This window comes from Branchiostoma belcheri, unplaced genomic scaffold (assembly GCF_001625305.1).
Source record: "Branchiostoma belcheri isolate BF01 breed outbred unplaced genomic scaffold, Haploidv18h27 scaffold89, whole genome shotgun sequence".
Taxonomy (NCBI): Eukaryota; Metazoa; Chordata; class Leptocardii; order Amphioxiformes; family Branchiostomatidae; genus Branchiostoma; species Branchiostoma belcheri.
The window spans coordinates 110,789-130,722 of record NW_017804564.1 but is presented as its reverse complement, the minus strand read 5'-3'; the positions used below and the strand labels follow the sequence as shown (position 1 = coordinate 130,722).

General features: G+C 41.8%; 1 protein-coding gene across 1 annotated transcript; it reads left to right on the top strand.

The window, feature by feature from the left end:
* Positions 1 to 15,826: 15,826 nt before the first annotated feature.
* LOC109487460 (tripartite motif-containing protein 3-like) lies at positions 15,827 to 19,934 on the top strand. The gene is made up of 4 exons (XM_019791450.1): positions 15,827 to 17,147; positions 17,735 to 17,857; positions 19,168 to 19,317; positions 19,833 to 19,934. Exons 1-4 carry the CDS (start codon positions 15,861 to 15,863, stop codon positions 19,932 to 19,934), a joined length of 1,662 nt encoding a protein of 553 aa, XP_019647009.1. The 5' UTR covers positions 15,827 to 15,860.

The window sequence follows — 19,934 nt, the reverse complement described above, 5'->3', positions numbered from 1 at the left end:
AAATGGGTTTTACTAACAGTACCTTATACCCCCGTCACATTGCGCGTAAATCGATCGGCCGACTAGTTGGCGAGCTCTAAACGACATTTACGACCGTAGTACGCCCGATGTTCCGTCGAGCATCGCGCGAATTTTCGGGATCGCCGGCGATTTTTTGGAGTCGGCCGAAGCTCGCTGACACGCGAAACGTGTTCTTAACATCAGCGACTAGTCGCCGGCGATTTTTGAGGTCGCAGAGCTCGTTTCCAGCTCGCGCGTAGCTCGCCCGTAGCTCGTCCCTGTGCGGCCGAGAGTCGACCGATATTCGGACGTACATCCCACGAGTCTCGGCCGTATTTCGTCTTTGAAAATCGGGCGACGGTCGCTGAATACGGTCGACCATCGCGCGAACTTCGCGAAATATTCGGGCGACCCTCTTCCGTACCTCGCCCGACTTGCGCAAAGTTTTTAAAATCGTGCGTGCTTCGAGCGAGCTTCGTGCCAGTGTCGGACGAAGGTTCTACGAGCCTCGGCCGAGCTCCTGTTAAGTTATTATTTATTCAGCACCTGTAACATTTCTTTGAGATTGCATTGACAGTATACTGTGTAAAGTTTGCAGGAGCAACGTCCCACTGATTGTTAACGTTATGTTTACGAGAAAGTATAAAAATAGACAAAATCGTCCTTTGTCCTTTTGTTACATCAACATTCGTTAATGAACTTTAAAAAAGCACTTTAAAAAGATGACGAGGTTTTAACTATATAAGGCCAAATGCCTAGATTTTGACCTCAACTGATTGAACGCACATGAAATCCATTACTCTTGTCCTTTTAGGAGGTGTGTGCCGGCCCTTATTTCAGATGATTGTATAATAAATTAACGTTTACACTTGTTCATTCTGGAATGAGGTTGACTTTTTTTCCTTAGGGTGCCTTCATGTGATAGATATTACTTACTAGTTGAAGTTTATATTGCATGGGTCTTTTTACCTCTGTCTACTTTGTTGACATTGAATGACTAATAATCTTGTTTACCGGAAGATTCATACTATTTTAGACACAATTATACAGGCAAAGTTTTAGAACAACATATATTATTAGCTTTGTTCAGGTACACGTGTATAAAAAGATTTTGATATAATAATAATCATTATGTCTTGTTGTACGTTTTGGTTGAATGGTGTAGAAATCGTGCGAGCATCGATAGATCGTCTACCGTAACTCGAGCGACGTACGCCCGTGTGTCGAGCGAGCTTCGGCCGACTCCTGTCTGCTTAAAAATGTGGTCGTTGTGTTAACCAGACGGTAGTGTACATTTGTGGCTCTTGTGGTAGTATTTGAGTTGGACCCTTCACGGAATTCCTGTTTCTATTTCTATTTCATTCTGCCAGTCCGCTCCATTACTTTGCTAAAAAATATTACGACAGGTCAAACATAAAAATTGTCCAAACTATTCATTTTTAGGTGGATACACTGGCCTTGCTTCATCTGCTTGCCATGTCATAGGGACTTCATTATCATAGATGTATTGCCAAGCGATCGCCCGAGCCTCGCACAATGTGACCGCGACGATTTTCAAGCCAAAAATGCGCGCGATCGTCGGTCGATCTCAAAATCGGCCGATCTTTCGGCGATTGACAAATACGGCCGAAGCTCGTCGACAATGTGACGGGGGTATTACACCTTATATATATTCAGACCAGTAAAATTTGGAGGACGTAAGGTAAAAATGTTGTGCATGTCTATTAAGCCTGAATTGTTAGTTCAATGCAAATTGTTGAGCCTCCATGGTTTGACATCGTCGTACAAAAAAGCGAAGGCAAATTGTTTTGCAGGCCATTTTATGACCACTGTGGTGTTAAACCTCAGGACATGACTCCTTCTGCAACCTTGCTTGCTAAGCTTGGCCTGGAAGACATCAAGTCTGTTGTGCAGTCACGCCGCCTCCGATGGTACGGGCACGTTAAGCGTGCCAGTGGCTGCATCAACGCCATCGTGGACTTCAAGTTGCCAGGCAGCAGAGGCCGCGGCAGGCCGAGAAAAACCTGGGTGGAGTGTCTCCAGAGGGATATTAAGGAGTGTGGTCTGTCTAGCACAGACCCACAGGACAGAGCCAGCTGGAGACGAGGTGTGCAGAACAGCCGACTGCTGCCCACCCCTGGGACAGGGAAACCGGCAGCAGAATAATCTAAACCAGGATAGTGAGTGAGTGAGTGAGTTCAGTTCAGTTTTGCAGTGTTTTGTTTCTCCCATGTCCCGTTTGAATCCTAAATGTTCCTTTCCATTGCCTTGCTAAATAACCCCCGAAGTTCAAGTGGAACAGGCCATTGTCCTTTGTTATGCTAATTAGGGTGACGCTGAGGTGACACCTGTTGCAGGTGAGTAGCGAGAACAGCTACAGGTTGTAGAAAGCTACAAGAGATAGCAAGATCCTATATTCTTTATTCATGTTTTACTGAGTATTTTCATATTTTTGCGTAACAGTAAGATCTCGTGTGGAGAGTAAATGAAATACACCTGGATTAGTTACCTGTAACTTGAACTTTGACCCTTCATCTGAAGCCACTCTGCCATACTACAATCTCACGTAACTAGCCTTAAGACAGGTGTGGGCTTTTTCTTAAGGGTCTAGTCCGGAGATATCGTTTAGTTGGTGGCCCACGTTCACCAAATGTCTTCACCAAAGGATCGTAAAACTTACTTGTGATCTTTTAGACCCTGTACCTTCGCTTAAAGTGCACTTAAGGGCATACCTGTACAGGTGAGTACAGTCGTTACGTCGTAGCTAGTTTTAGAATGACGCTAGCTTGGAGAAATTTAAAGCCAAGACAGACCCAGGGTAAGGATCAGTGACTTTATAATGACTACACGTTCACCTTGTTCTTGTGTTCAAGGTAGCTATATGTATGATGCTGCACAAATTGATAAAGGTTGCAGAGTTTTGTAGTGTCGATGTTTCACTTCCTGGTTGTAGGGCACATTTACGTTGCATTTCACAATTTTCTTTCGCTTCATAGGAAATGTTTTGGCAGTATCACTTAAGATGCTAAGCCGACTCGGAGGCCACACGGTAAAGGGATGACCACAGAATCTGATCTAGATCTGTGCAGCTGATGGAGGGACAAATGGCTGCATCACATCAAGGTAAGTGTAAGCATTATCTTATTATGGTGTAATACAGGAGACTTGCTTCTGCTTCAACCTTTAGTACACCGAAGTATTCTTCAGTATAGTTGTTTGTATTGCCCATTCTCTGTTGGCTACCAGATTAGACAGCAGGGAGAACGCTATGTTTTAGAAACAATCTTGCTCATTACCTTTTTTTCTTTCTTCGTCAAGGTTACGACGTCTTCCTCTGCCATGCCGGGGAAAACAAGGCTTTTGTGCGGCAACTTGTGGATCGTCTTGAGAAAGACGGCCTAAAGAAGGACAGAATCTTTTATGACGAGATTTCCTTACAGCCTGGTGATGAGCTAGATAGCATCATCAAAGTCATAGAAAGCCCTTCCCTGAAACTGTTCGTATTTGTGGTCAGCAAGTACTGTTTTAAGAGTAATAAAGTATGGATCCGTGCAGAGTGGGAAGCCGCTCTTGTAAACAACAAAGAAATCTTCCCTATTTGGCTAGATGACAACGATGATGGTTTCAAGGCGTTCGGAAATCTCGTCAGAGAGTTCTCATACAAGCTCAGAAAGATCATCGCACAGAAAGTAAACTTGCAGGAAGTTTCAACCAGCCTCGCTAGCCTGTCGGAAAAGATCTGTTCACTTGTGTTCGGTAAGCATGCGGCATTGTATACGTCATAGTCCTGGTTATATTGCTACTTTATAGAGAGAGAGGTGAGAGAGGGAGAGGGGGAGAGAGAGGGAGAGGGAGAGAGAGAGAGAGAGAATAAAACCGTGGCATTTTAGTTTCCTGCAATGCAATGCTGCTGTAGATACGAATCAATGCGGACTGCCATTGCAACGCTGACATTCCCCATTGTTATTGACTTCGTTCACATTTCAGTAAAATACATGGCAGCTTCATTTGTGTACAAAGATGCTGAATTGCGCATTTTACATGATCAACATGATAACAAATCTATATCTATATTACATGATCAACATGATAACAAATAAAAAAACAATTGTTATCAAATTTATGATTCAATTATTGTCAAAATGCAATAAAGCAAAAATGTATGAAGCAAAATGCCATTTCATTGCCACCCTGCAGGTGATGAGCTGACCCGAAAGAAGGAACCACCCTCTGCTAACGATGGTCTATCTTCAACAAGGCCGAAAGTTATGCCAGGTGAATCTAGCAACATGATCCCTCGGTCAGAATCAAAACTGTCCAAAATATAGAAATAATGTTTAGGTAACCTGAAGATAGCTATAATTGACAAGTAATGAGAGCAGCATGTCAGATATTGGTGTCTATATTGTGTATTTATTTATGTATTCATATATGTATGCCTATCTTATTTTTTCGTAGGTATATACATAGCTACATCTAAACATATCTATAGCAATCTATCTGTATTTTCTTATCTATATATTTGTATTCTATCTACCCATATATATGTATTTATAGTCAATTGCAAAGTAACCGTACAGTTTGATATTTTTTCATCAATGGTATTATGTTTTACATTAATTCCTTTTTAATATCAGTTCAACTGTTGGAGATCTTAGCTACTAGATGCATCATAGTTGTAGTTTTAGTTTGCTCCTTGCATGTTTGTATATCAGGCATTTCTCATGTATTGAGACGGTACGTCTTCTTATGTTCTGCCAGGAATTCTGAAAACAACTTCAGTGGATAACCTGTCAACCTTGGTACCGGTGCGCCCTCGTACCGATACAAGCCTCAAATGTACCGGCCTTGAGGGTCTGGACATGGCCATCGCCATCACCGAGGATTCGCGTTTCACGGAGTGGGTGTCCCATCCCGGCACACTGCATCTGGCTAACAAGGTGCGACAAGTCACTGTTTTGGAGAGGCGTCTTCAGCACCAAGCTGAGATTCAGGAGAGTTTCCAAGGAGAAGTCACTCGTCTGACTAAGAAAATTGAAGAGGCACAGAAGGCTTATGAAGTGTCACAAAAGGCTTATGAAGAGGCAAAAAAGGCTTCTGAAGAGGCACGAAAGGCTTTGATGAGAAAAACAGAAGAAATCAATGAACTCCAGAAAACCATCAGGGGCCTGGAAGCTAAAATCGAGGCGATGGAGGCTGCTAAGACAAAGATGGACACTCCCGGTCCTGGCAAAGACGATACACCGAGGGGTGCTGAAGGCGGAACCCCGAAGGAAGTGCCAACTCAGAGGAAGAAAGAAACTGTCCAGTCAGGTAAATGGGTTTATCATTACCTCGATTGAATTCTTCTTGTATTTTTTATTGTATATAATCTAACTTATAATTAAGTTAGTCATGCATGTATATCTTTAACAAATAAAGGTACTATCTATTATCACACATTATTCATTATTGTTAGATTGATGACACTGATTGTAGAAAGATACCATCAGCACTACTCACAGGACACTGCAGTTGGTAGGGTATGATAACAGGATGAGGACATTATTGTTTCCATTTACTTAGACGAAAGTATTTCAAAGTACCTGGTGATCTTTACAATATGGTATGTAGCATGTGAAAATGTTAATCACTAAATTTGGCATGGTTCCATCTTGCAGCCAAACCAAAGATACCTGGGAGGAGAAAGGAGACCAAAGAAGACAAAGTAAGTAATAAGAAAAGAACTTAACTCATATTCTCCAATACAATACTACAAGCTTTGCTTTTGTGCATTTTATGTCTAGCAAACGTGGTCTGATGTAGGAAAAGTTCCTGGCACCAGGCAAGCCAAAAGCTTGTCTTAGATGATTGTTTTGCTATTTACATCATTGAATGTTGCTTTTCGTAGGGACCCAACACGGGCAGAGGTGAACAGGGGCCCACGGAAAGCATTTCGCACCAGGCAGAGTTAAACAAGTCTGCAAACCCCTGGAAACCTTTCTTCAAAAAGGATGAGGGGATCCGGAAGTCTGATGATGAGAAGGAAACTGAGGTAAGACGATTCTCACGAAATGCAATAAAAATCTCCGTAAATTGTGGATACAGAATTCTCATCTCTCCTGGCATTATGCTACATTTGCAGGTTATGTTCTTGGTAAATGTATCTTTTTGTGAACTAAACAACTTTTTCAAAGGTATGGACAAGTTTGTCGCCAACAAAATTTCAAAAAATCCACAAAACCTCTGATTATTTTATTGAGGTATGATCTCTCATGCTTATTTTTGCATTTAACTGAAAATATCTGATAAGTCAATAAAGTCTCCCTACAGGAAATCTTCAAAACGGTGCAGGGCATCCTGAACAAGCTGACTCCACAGAAGTTCCAGACGCTGTGTCAGCAGGTTCTGGACCTGGACATCTCCTCGGAGGAGAGGCTGAAGGGGGTCGTTGACCTGGTGTTTGAACATGCCACTAAAGTGGAGAAGTACAGTGTTGCTTACTCCAACATGTGCCGGTGCCTCATTCATGTGAGTCAACAGACCCTATTCCTCGTTTGTAAAAATGTTTAAGGGTGGGGCATAGCTTTTTCTCAGAGAACATGTTAAACAAAAATCAGCGACCTAGTGAAAGTGAATAAACTGCAAAGAAGCCAAACATACGTAGCTCTGCATCTATACAGTAATCTTTTGTATTCCATTGTTTGGACTCACAAAACATGCAACACAGCCAAGTCAGACGATAGTCTCTTGTCTAAGAAGTACACAGTATCTTCTGACAATTGATTTTGTGTCTAAAGCTGAAAGTGCCCATGAAGGACAACCCCAAACAGACCGTGAACTTCCGCAAGCTGCTGCTGAACCGTTGCCAACGAGAGTTCGAGAAGGACAAGGACGATGAGCTCAAGAAAGACGAGAGGATGAAGAAAATAGCGCAGGCGAATAACGTAAGAAACTGACTTTCTTATTATTACTTACAGTACTTACTTATCCTCCTTACCCCTAGCAAGACATCAGGCTGAGACTATGAGACAATGAGAAGTTGCAATGATGAGACTTGGATTCCCCTACACTTTGTTTATAAGTGATACGCGTCGCTGACGTAGCTTTTTGCAAACCCTCAACATTTCAATCCTCCATGGTTAATAACGGCAGGGTATCCAATTCAGCTTGTAGAAGCTGGTTTCCATTGGGGCCCAGCATACATTTGCACAGGACAAGACATGATTACATTTAGTCAAGCAACAAAAGGTGGTCAAATAAAAAAAAGTCAAAATCCAATACGTCAAAACAAAAGTTGTCATTATGTTCCAATGCCAAAATGAATTAAGTCAGTATATTAAACAGTAGGTACAATAAAGGTCTTTCATTCATCCTCCTTTCATTCATTATCGTTATAGGAGGATGAGAAGATGATGGAAGTAGAACTTGAACAGGAGATGACGAAACCCAACATCGAACAATAAGTAAAGGTCTTTCATCCGTACATTCATTTATTCATTCACTCTCTTTGTCATTAGGAGGATGAGAAGAAGATGATGGAAGTAGAACTTGAACAGGAGATAACGAAAGTGCGAAGACGCTCGCTGGGGAACATCCGCTTCATCGGAGAACTCTTCAAACTCAAGATGCTGACGGAGAATACCATGCACGACTGTGTGGTCACACTTCTCAAATCCAACGACGAGGAGTCGCTGGAGTGTCTCTGCAGGCTCCTTACCACGATAGGCAAGGATCTCGACTTCGAGAATGCCAAGGTGAGGATCTTCTTAAAGGAAGAAGGAAGATGAACCTTGTGTTACGGCTACGCCAAATGAGTTTGTTGGTTCTTAGGCACTTTTAGAATTCGAGAAAGCCAAGGATGGAGGATAAAGGCGAATCTAGTGTTACAGCCATGCCAAATGAGTTCGTTGGTTTTCAGAAAATTTTCTGCAAAAATTCAGCAACAGGTGGATTTGAGAAGTGGGAAAAGAAAACTAGCCAAATGTGTTTCTTGGTTTTCTGCAAAAATTCAGCCAGAGATCGAAACAATAAGTGCTAGAAAAATTCTCAGGCAGTCAATCTCAGAAGACTATGACCTAACAACACAAAAAACAGAATGGTACAGTTTGTTTTGTTAAGTACTGTCTGAAAGGGCATGTACTTTTTCCCCTGTGTTTTCATGTTGAATTCAACATTATTTTTTCAATTTGAGAACCAATAAACTGTATTGACGTGGCCTGTGTTTAGGTAGGTGACATGTATTTTTTCCAGAATGAATGGGAGTTTGTTCATTCACGCATTTTTTCTGGCAAGCTCGCATGATGTAGAAAGTGATTATTTCTCACACAATGCCACACACATATTTCTCCTTCATACATTGACAAGAGTTTTTGACAACTTTTGGATAAAAACAACTGGTAACAAAATGTTTGAATTCTTTATCAATTTATGGTCTGTATACTATGAAATGAATTGTAGATCTTATTTTCATATCGTGCCTGATCCTGACAAAAATTGGATGCATTTTACAAATTCGAAGGAATGAATTTCGTTTTGGCCTTAATTGTATTCACAGATGGCATGCTTTATTTTGTAGCTGATGATTTTTGGGAGATATGTCTTACCAAAGTCAGATGAATTTTAAGGATTTGCAGCCTGCAAAACAGCCAGGTTTTTAAATTTAATTTCTTGGAAATGCAAGTACTTCAGACACTTGGAAGCCACACAGTTCAGGTAGGTGGGGAGGGGGGTTCAATCAAACCTTGCACCTCCCCCGACCCCATGAATGTCCCAAATTTTGCTGAAATTTTGATTTCCATGAATGGGTGCCTCTGTATGTTTGTGAATATCCTATTATCTCTGTTCCTCTTAGTTCGATGCTCGGCAAAAAGACTACCCACGGCGCCAGGTAAAGTACTGTCACAGATCCAACAAACCCTTCCAGTGTTAGAAATACCCAGCTGCAGTTTGCAGAGAAAGTTTCAGTGTTGTTGCAGATGAAAAATTGAGGAAACCTGCAGTTTTGCAGACTGAAAAGATCAGGCTAGGAGTGTTGAAGAGCTTTTGTGTTTACTACCGACTCTTACAATACACAAGTAATTTTGCATGTATTTTTCGAAGTGCATGTTAAATGCCAAGATGCAATTTTGTATATGCCATGGGTTTAGCTTCGGAGTATTTCTTGCAAAAGGAAGTATTTCCAAATTGCAGAACAAAATTTTGACATTCTGCAATTTTGTGATTTTCGCTATTTCCGCTAGGTGACGATAGAAGTTAATTCTATACTAGTAATGGCAACATTGAAGTCAGACCTAGCGTGTTCCGATATATCTCCATTTGTCCTAGACATGATTTAAGATTCTTTCTTATTCACATTCTTAGGTAGCCACTGGGATTTATTCAGAGCAATATTGCCTGTAGAAAATATAAGATTATTTACTGTGTTCTACAGACCCGGATGGACCAGTATTTCCAGCAGATGGACAAGATCATCAAGCAGAAGAAGACGTCTTCAAGGGTCAGGTTCATGATTCAGGACGTCTTGGAGCTCAGGATGGTCAGTCCTTGTTAAATTTCTTGACCTTGAAAAAAGGAAAACATGTTGTTTTTGCTCCTTTTCTTCTTTTTCCCCAAACACATAAGGTCAATAACCTGGACCAGAAGGCTGTCGCCATGGTAACCGCTGCTGTAGCGGGCACCCTGTGGTGGTGGGGTACATTATGTAGCAAGTGTATGAATGTGTTACAGAGCAGTAGTTTCTCAGGCTAGACCATGTGATAGTAGCGTTTTCCTCTCATCTGTCTGTTTTTACCTGTTTTGAAGCTATTTTTCATAACTTGGTGATCTTTTATGTCATCGGTCAAAAAACTATAGCAGAATGTTCAGAAGAAATAAAGCATAGAATACATTTTTTTCCGTTGCAACTGTAGAACAACTGGGTGCCAAGAAGAGACGACAACAACCCAAAGACCATCGACCAGATCCACAAGGAGGCAGAGCTGGAAATCCAGCAGCAGAACCTGAAACTGGCGCAGGTCAAACAGGACAGTCGGCGACAGGACAGAAGTAAGACGTGCCTCTGTGGAATTCTTACCTTTATATACAGAGATTTGTTTTCAGTGTGTTTGTAGTTATCTAAATAAAGTAGAGTCATCGGGAGGACACCTGAACGTTTCCGTGGAATTTTCCCGTTTGTTTAGGGAGGTTTTGCTTCAGTGCGTTTGGCTGTTCGTTTACTTGTGTGTCCATAGTTATTTCAAAACAGTAGTCCCAGGACGTAAAGGGGAGGAATGGTGTAACCACAGACTAATAGGAAGGTCAAAATCAGAGGTCAAAATGGTCTCTGTCAAGATGGGTTGAAGTGCAAGTGGATCACGAGTAAGTAAAATATGATAAATTAACTATTTTCGCTATTTCCGTTGGGTGACACAGGAAGTTAATTCTATACTTCTATATGGCACCATTGAAGTCAAATCTAGCGTGTTCCGAGATATCTCCTTTTGTCGTAGAAGTACTGGGGCAAACGATATGGCCTTCAAAGTTACGTTTTATTTGAATGCATTGTTTGGCGTAACGTCTTGAAAAATGTACCGGAAAAATGTGCAATGCCAATGTTTTAGCCAGCCTTGATGACGAGATGCCATCCACTGTGACCAAGGATCAGATTCTTACACCGTGATATACTTTGATTGGCGAAAAGTCTGTTCTTTCTGAGGCTATTACACAATAATGAGTTACCTTAGTTTACATAATAAGATTTATTCATAGCAATATTGCCAATAATCCCTGTAGAAAATATAAGATTATTTACTGTGTACTTACAGGCGATAGAAAGGATCATCAAGCAGAAGAATACATGTACGTCTTCGAGAGTCAGGTTCATGATGCAAGACGCCTTGGAGCTCAGGATGGTCTGTTTTTGTTTGTTTGGTTGTCCTATAAATATGATCATTAAGTTTTCCACAGCCCACTTGAAATCCTTGAAGAAGCTCAAAGACACCAAAAATGTTTGTCGTGAGATGAACTTGAAAGAAGGACAATAATCCACATAAAAACATGCATTTGAACAAAAACAGGAAATGCTGAGGTGTTCGTGTAGAAGCTAACCTGATTTCCTGTAGATCAGTTGGATCCATTTCCTGCCTGTAGGAAGGTTATGTGAGGACACCCGGCGGATCCCTAACACGTGGGCGTCTCTGGTGAATAAAGATTCTGCAACTCAAGTTTCTCTCTTGTAGGATTCTACTACTTGCATTAATATCGGTATTTCTTTATTTCGATACCCTTTAAAGCTAGCTAGAAATTGTAGCGTGGATTACATCAATGACAAAAGTTACAAAAGAAATCTGTTACTCAAGCAAGTAACTGAATAGATACTTCAAACTGTCAGTTTAAAGTAGCATCCTCTACTTTTCGTCTTACAATATTTAATATTCTTGTGTTGCGTTGTTCGAGTTTGTTTATTTGTTGCTGTTTAAATAATTTTTTGCCTGTTTGTCAGGACCAGCTGCAGAAGACTATCACCAGCCGAGAGCAATCCCAGCATACACGCATCCTGGATCGACCGCTCAGCAACAGGTCTGTAGTTTGTAAGTCAATTGTGGTAATAAGCTACTTCATGTAAACCTGAAATGCATCAGGGATAGGGCTGTTAATGTCCAAGCAGATTCGGTGGGGCAAGTTGCGGCCATGCACAAAACGCATAAATGTATGCTCTGTTTTGTTGTCATGCACATTTTTGTCCACCTCACCCCACCGGCCGCAAAGCTGTGCACCCTGGGCGGGATGCCCTAGTCAGGGTTTTGCCCAGTACCATATAGAATAGAATAGAAAGGGGACTTTGTGTTGGCCGTCTGTATCCAACGTTCGCCCCACGAATCTGCCTCAGAATCGCAAGGCTTCAAGCCTTTCAAATCATATCACTCTGCACATTTCGGCCGATTTGTACGCCTCAGTATCCATGTCACAAGGATACAGGTCCTCACAGGTAAGTACTGACAAACCTTGAAGCACTCTGGCAGAAATCAGTATTCTGATGGTATTTATGCTTGAATTTTCCACTCCAGCCCCAGTACTACAGAAGTTCAGGTCCCACAGCGAACGGGAGAGTGCCGTACCAGACGGGGCCAAGATACAGCGCTCCCCAGACCGTCACGTCAGCCTCGCCCCCGTTCCAGCTGCAGCCACGTGCAGCCTACCCACAACCCCCCCTGTTCATCCCACAACAGGTAATGGTTCAAGTTTTAAATAATGGCGTTCCAGATGAAGCAACACAACAGAGTGCTAAGACAGAATGTATTTTTGACGGTCTACATGAGGGTATTTGCCCACTGCACGTTTTTAGCAAATGTCAGGTCATTTGGCCCAAAAAGGACGAAATTAAGTGACAGCAGGTGAAAAATTAGGGACGACATACAATACCTTTCATAGAAAAAGGGCTGCTCCTCGCGTATTTGGCTCCTTATATATTTATGTTGGTCTTCATGCAATAATGTCATTATCATCGTCATCGGCCTCCTTCCGTCTGAGTAGACGATGGGCTTGGCACTGGAGGGGTCTGGCACCGTCTCTGGTGGCTGAACAGGCCGATCCGCGAGTGGCAGACTCTGCCACATATTGAACAGGTGAATGTGGTGGTGTTGCTGGTTGGTCTGTTGGCTGGTCTCTGCCGACGCAGGTCTCTCAGTTGTTATTATAAAAGTAAGTAATACTGCCAATGACCTTTTAGTACTACATTCCCCCATCTTTATAACTTATTGTCACAGTATCGGCCGCAAGCGACCCCCTCTTTCCAGCCACTCCTGCAGGCCGTCATCCAGAGCGCCAGGGCGTACTTCCAGCCGGCGCCACAGGGTCCCGAATCGGGCGACACCAAGACCACGTACAGGACAGGGGAACAGCTACAAGGTGACATTGTCATTTTTTAATTATATGGTTGTTGCACAACCGGCTTGCAGTCCGACGATGAATTTTGAACACTCGATAGCAGTTCTGAAGCAGGATAATCCTTACCCAAGGAAACAGCTGAAACGTTCTCAGTTTTTCTTCGTAATGAGTAGCCTCCTCAGGCCCAGTCCATGTAGAGAGCAAACCCTATCCGATCTTAACTCCCGTTCCCCAGATTACCAGAGCTCCTTCCAGACGCGTACGACTCGCCATTTCGACAATTTGTTTCAGTTGCAATTGTTGCCGGTAACTCTTCCTGTGTTCTATCTATTGAACTTCTCGCTATTAAATTTTTCTTATACTGGTTACATTGTAACTATAGACAAAAATTTTGGCGTAATAAAATATGATTTTATCCAACTGAGGCAACTCCTAGGTACTGTTACAGTACTGTACTGACTATGGTGCAAGCTTATTTTGTTATGGATTACCTCATATATAATCAACCTTAGCTTAGTCTTTTCTTATCCTCTGCTTTCTTACTAGGAGCTTTCTGACTACCCGTTACCTAAGAGTCAAGCGCCGCTTCCAATAGATACAGTACAAATCGAACTTGAGAAGTTACTGAAGGAGAAGGCCGACAACGACAGGATTGTGGCTTGGATTGAGGTATGTTTCAGTGTTGAAAAAAAAATTCCAAGTCTGAAATTTAATAATCAATATTGTGTCCAGATTTTGTCAATAGAATTGCAGGAATGCTCGAATATTCATTTTTATTCTCGACAGAAAAACGTTGATGCAGCAAGATTGAAGGAACGAACGTTTATCCGTGCCTTGATGACAGCCGTGTGTAGAAGTGCAATCATAGGTGAGCACTTCTGAATCATGCATAGTTTTGTAACGCATTCACTGAGCCTTCAAGTTTGCTTCCTCGATATTCTGCAAAGCTTATTGAATACTAGCAACCGCGAAGACAAGTTTACGAGTATCAACTTGGCAAAACTTTATATCATTGTATTGCTAATATTTACAACCGTGAAAGGATGATCATGAAAGTTCATCTGAGTTGGTAAATTACATTATGAAAAACTTAAACTGTTCTCCAACTCAAAATTTCACTCACCAGAAATGTTGTATCAACAGCATTTGGGTCAGATAGCTGAGGAAGACTGAGTGATTCAGTCGAAAATTTCTGGTGAGTCAAATTTTGAGTTGGAGAACAGTTTAAGTTTTTCATAATGAAAGGATGATGATGATTATATTGCTATATTGCTTGTCGAATGTGGTAGGTAAAGGTACCGGTCAGAGGTCCGACACCCAGGCTGTCCAGAAGAGAGTTGTTCTGTTGCAGAAGTACCTGGACAACGACAGCACCAGAGAACTGCAGGCGCTCTTCGCACTACAGGCACTCATGGTGCAACTGGACCAGCCCCCAAGTAAGTACCACTAACGTAACCATACGCTATAGATGATCTACAAGCTGCTGTGGGGCATAAAAATGGAACAGGCGGTCAATACTAGTAGACTCCTCTTGCCCCACAGAATCCGCTTGGAGATTAACGTTGTAGTACTGTAGTAAAGCGTTGTAACGATGATGATTTATGAGTTAACAAACTTTGCTTTTCCAAACAGATCTGCTTAGGATGTTCTTTGACACACTTTACGACGAGGACGTTATATCAGAGGACGCGTTCTACGCGTGGGAATCGAACACGGACCCAGCGGAGCAAGAGGGGAAGAAAGTAGCGCTCAAATCCGTGTCTGTCTTCTTCACGTGGTTAAGAGAAGCAGAGGAGCAGGAGACGATATAGCTGAACTCATAAATACAGTATATCATACGTTATTTACGTGTATTTGTCATGTAGTGAATTTTCTCGTCTTTAACAGATAGTTTTTTTTATACTGAAAATCAGTGTTGTTTGATACTGAATGGAATTATTGCAACTTGTCCTATTGAACAATCGAGTTATTCAAGTAACTGATTTTTATGACATATATGGATCAGGCCTGATTACTATATTCTTCTGGGCATATGGTAATTCTTTTTAATAAGTTGATGTATAAACTAATTATTTTCTACACATAATGTCCTTGATTTCTCGAACCAACGTTGTTATAACAAGTCCGTGACTTGAGAATGCAGAAATGTAGACAGAAGTTAAACTGCCAACTTGAGTGTTTGTTTTGTGCATTATGATGGGTGCACTTTTGTTATGTGATGTATACATTATGTATATTGTTTGGGCAAGCCATATGCTTCGAAGATAGAAAACTGCATTGCTGGCAGGGCAGATAACCGTTGACATGAGCAATGGCAATGCGTAAAGATTGTGACTCCAAGATCTTCAATTTCATTGCAGAACATCAGCCAACTGAATCCTTATAGTTTAGTCTAAAAGTAAGGGCTGTCATATATGGACCTATATTTCGATCACTATTGGAGATCATCGTAAAGGACATTATCTCCGTATAATGTCCCCGTCATCACCAATCATAAGCAAAGCTTCTCATAGCCATGATGCCTTATGGCAATAGATATTTTTTAAAGCTTCTTTTAATACTACCGCGCATTATGTTGTACTTCATAGAATCTTAAAGAATATACATAAAAAAAACATATTACATAAAAAACACAGGTGCAATCTGTTGTGGTGGGTTCATTTACTACTCTGATTTTATACCGACATAAATTCATATCTTGTAATAAAATTTGCCGACCTGCTCCTCCCCAATCTTACAATGGAACAGTCTGAATCAGGGATGCCCCTTCATACGTCACAAAAGTTCAGAGGTCAAAGTTGAGGCGCGCTGGCGAAGAGCGTTCGAAACTGTGTCTTCCTGTTGCTATGCGTTCTTGTCACTACAACGTATCCTAGCCTTGTTAAACACGTCTTTTCCAACTCCAAGTCTTTGGGAAACATTGGAAAAGAAGTACTGGCCGTAGAAATTTTAATACAAATACATATTTTTACGCACACAAGTGGAGTCAAGACGGGAATTCGAACAGATCCAAAATGGCGGAAGCAGCATCATCAGAAGAAGGTAGAACATCACCCGATTATCGAAGCCTGCAGACGAACATTTTCGACTGCAGCATCTGTCTGCAGATGTTCACAAGACCCAAGGTGCTGCCTTGCGGGCACACGTTCTGTAAGAAATGCCTGGTGACTTACGTTAGAGGCGGCATGTTCTTCCATTGCCCCACTTGCAAGAGAAAAGTGTACCTAAACTCAGAGGGTGTGGAAAGTTTAACCGATAATATCTCCTTGGGAAACCTTCGGGAAGACTTCGCAAGTCTCGCAATTATGGAGAAAAGGTACAGGGAGGTTGGAAGTCCTGTGTTACAGACTGGTCAGTCAGTGTGTTCGAAGCATGGTGGCATGGAAGTTAAGTACTATTGCCCAAGCTGTGAGGAGGTGGTCTGTGGAGAGTGTATAGTAGATGAACACAACACACACGGGGTGACCAGGCTGTCCAAAGCGCTCGAAAAGCAAGCCGAACAAGCAGAACAACTCATGGACGAAGGAGAGAACTGGATCGAAAAAGTGCGGGGGAAGATCGCGGAAACAGAGGAAGCACAGAAGATGTTGAAAAAAGAGGAAGGCATACAAAATGATGCGGTGGAGAAAAGTGCTACCAGAATGAAAGAGTTACTAGCTCAAGCTGTGGACAAGCGTGCAACTGACTTAAAGAAAGAGTTGAGCACCATGTTTGCATCGAAGTGTGTCGCTCTTAGAGAGCAGAACACCGAACTAGAAACGTTGCTGGCAACCTTACTGAGTGCCGTGGAAGAAGTCCAGCGCTGTATCACTTTGGGAGAAACCATTCCACTGATACAGGGGAGGAAGGTCTTACAGAACGTGATCGAACCATTGTCAGGAAAGACTTGGTCGGCCGACGAACAAAACACAACCCCGGTTTTCACACCCAACCTTTTCAATCTGTCAGGAATTTCGAAGATGAGTACATTTTCACTTGGCACGGTCCAAAATGCAAGAAAGCCCAGTACTACATGTACTAGTCCTTCCGTATCACCCAGAACAGTCCATAGTGCCCCAAACCCTAGTACTAGTACTACTACTACTAGTACTAGTACTAGTACTAGTAGTAGTAGTAGTGCCAGGCCTGTCAATGTGCCTGGAACTCGAAGGTCCCTAAGGACTGTACAGGGCGACATTTGGCCCTCGGAAAGGCCCAGAGTTTTGTGGGAGTCTACTAGCAGGTTTCTGCGCCAGTCACCAGAGACTCTCTGCGCCATCAATGCGTTTATACACAACATGCAGAAAAGAAGGGACGAACAGGTGAGGATATGACATGTACACAAGATGTCTTATACTATAGTTATAGCTTTCTATGTGTAGCATACATACATACAAGTATACACGCACAAACGCATAACACATGTACTTACGCACATGAATACACTCACATACATACAATACCCTCACACACACATACATAGACACACATACACACTACACAAATACACACATGTACACACAGTCTCACACACACATATACACACAGACATATTGTACACATATTTACACACATACTAGCAGATACACAGTAGATACACTCACACACATACAGTAACACACACACACACATATATAACACCACCACCCTACATAGCTAGCTATGCCTGATGTTGCTTTGTAGGATGAATACCTACTAGTATAATGTCATATACCTTTTACAATATTATATTATATCAAATACTAGTACTTGAGTATGTCTGTTACAAATTGTTCTACTATTTTGTAAAACATCAAAGCTTTTGCATATGGAGTCTGTCACTATAGTCTACATCAATAATAGAGATATATATAAAATAGAGATTGATATTGCCAAAATCTGTAATATTTTTACTTCTTTTCACTGACAGAATGAACCTGACAGCACATTCCCCCAAACCTCTGCTGAAGAGACAAGTGAGCCAACCCCCGCTGGAGCAGAGTGTGATCCGACAGCTAGTGATGAGGATAGAGGTGTGCGGATCAACATAACGGTAGGAGTGATGTTTTAGTAACTGTTACTCAGGTTTTTTCTCCAGCATAAACTGTTGGGATCCTCTGTCCAGGTATACATAGCTAAGTATTAGCTTGTCACCATAAACAAGATAGCCTGAGTGTCAGCCTTTTTAGGTTTCGTCCACTTCCCATGATCCACTACCAGTCAGTAGCGGATGAAAGCTAAAAAGGCTGACACTCAGGCTATCTTGTGTATGGTAACAGGTGATGAGGATGGACATGTAGAGATAAAAATAATGGTAGGAGTGATATTTCTGTTTACCGAAGGAAAACATTGTTATTGCTCTGTTTCTAATCTTCTTCTTTCGTTCCAAACAGTAACCTCTAACCTGGTCAATGACCAGACTTTTAGACTCCATATATGTGAATGTGTTTGAGTAAGAATTAACAGAGCAGTTGATACCTTATGCATATACTATTCTTGTATCCTTTCTGTGTTAAAATCTTAAAGTAACATCCTTTTTTTACCATTGACTCAGCAACTACCAGACCCAACACAGACAGGAACGGCAGAATATCAGCCGCCACGAGTTCTCTATAGTTCACAGCAGGTAATGTAAACTCCAGCTATCAATGCATTGGTTTCATTATGTTCTATGTTTTGTAATTTGCAATTAACCTCCAGGCAAGAATTTGCAATTAACTTTTCAATTAAAAGTTCAAAATTCATTGTTTAAATATTAACCCAACCTTTTGTGTTGACTTCATGGCTCCTTTTCGTAGCATTTGGGGCCATAATAGGATGCCTAGACCTGTTTTTATTAATTTGTTTTGCCCTGTCGCTTCATATTTTTTCTGAAAAAATTTGAGAACCAACAGATTAAATTGGTGTGGCCTAAGGCTACACCGATTTAATTTTATGGATGACATCCGCGCGTGCATTGATTTTCGCCCGATCTCAAAAAAAAAAAAAAAAAAAGATCACGTATTCCGAGGCTCTGGCCTGGCTTTAGGCCTGGGTAGTGCATGGTGGTGATAACTCTGGTTGACGGCAGCCAGGCTACCGAAGCTCCAAGACTCAAGAACTCAGTACATACGTACAGCAGTGTCGATTCATATATTCCGCAAAAATCCAGCATGTGTCGGCCTGTCGTATACGTCGCTATGTAATGCGCCAAATTCACAATACCAGGTTTGTATTTGTGGTTTTGTAGTTTTGTAGCATTTTTATTTTTGGCCGGATTTTTATTTTTTTCGCCCGCGCGCACTAGTTTGGGGGTCTTCAGAGGATGTCATCCATAAAATTAAATCGGTGTGGCCTAATCAGAAACTGTCTGCACCCTTGCAGCCGCAAAGTCCCCGACGTCAGCTGCACCCTAAGAGTAAGAGGAGGGGTACCAAGGTCACGGACGCTGTTCCAACCACCATCACCGTACAGCTTCTCTCCCCTCCCTCCCTGCCAAACAACTCAGGAACCTCAGCTGAAACCAGCTCACAGGTTAGTTGGAGCTTACTTATGATTTTGTTTTGTCTTAAGAAGTCTTCTTTGCATTAAACCATTCAAGTCACAGACTTAGGAGACGTACCTTTTATGGGTCAACCAGACATTGGAAACAACCTAGCCTGGTTCCCAGACCTATTTTAGCTCCTGAGTCTATATCCTCTCCGCAAGTAGGATATAGACTCATGAGCTAAAATAGGTCTGGGAACCAGGCTAGAAACATCCTGCACCCACATCTCAAAAGAAAATTGACCAATCACTTATAAAAAAATTGTGCATGTAGCCAACTGTATTTTAGTGGTATCTTAAATCCAAAATCGAGAGAATTTACCAGCACAAGTTTTCATAAGTAACTTAATACTTACTTACTTACTTACTTACCCTTAACCCCATGCAGAAAATAGGCTGTTCACCCATGACCATATCCTCCATCCAGCTTTTTATAAGGTACATGTACAGAGCCCCAAATTATGTACCTGGTCCAAAAACCTGTATTATTTTTGTATTTTTAGCCCACCCTTGAAGTGAGTATAGTAGAGGACCCAACTGCCACAGCGAGTGAAGAAGAGTCTACCTCCCAAGGTGCAGAGCCATGTCAGAACTCACAAGTGTGA

What these genes read in the sequence shown, in the direction of transcription:
- LOC109487460 (XM_019791450.1), top strand. Translation starts at nt 15,861, where the DNA reads ATGGCGGAAGCAGCATCATCAGAAGAAGGTAGAACATCACCCGATTAT. An exon ending in AGAAAAGAAGGGACGAACAG is followed by an intron (nt 17,148 to 17,734) that starts GTGAGGATATGA and finishes TTTCACTGACAG; the next exon opens with AATGAACCTGACAGCACATT. An exon ending in CAGCTGAAACCAGCTCACAG is followed by an intron (nt 19,318 to 19,832) that starts GTTAGTTGGAGC and finishes TTGTATTTTTAG; the next exon opens with CCCACCCTTGAAGTGAGTAT.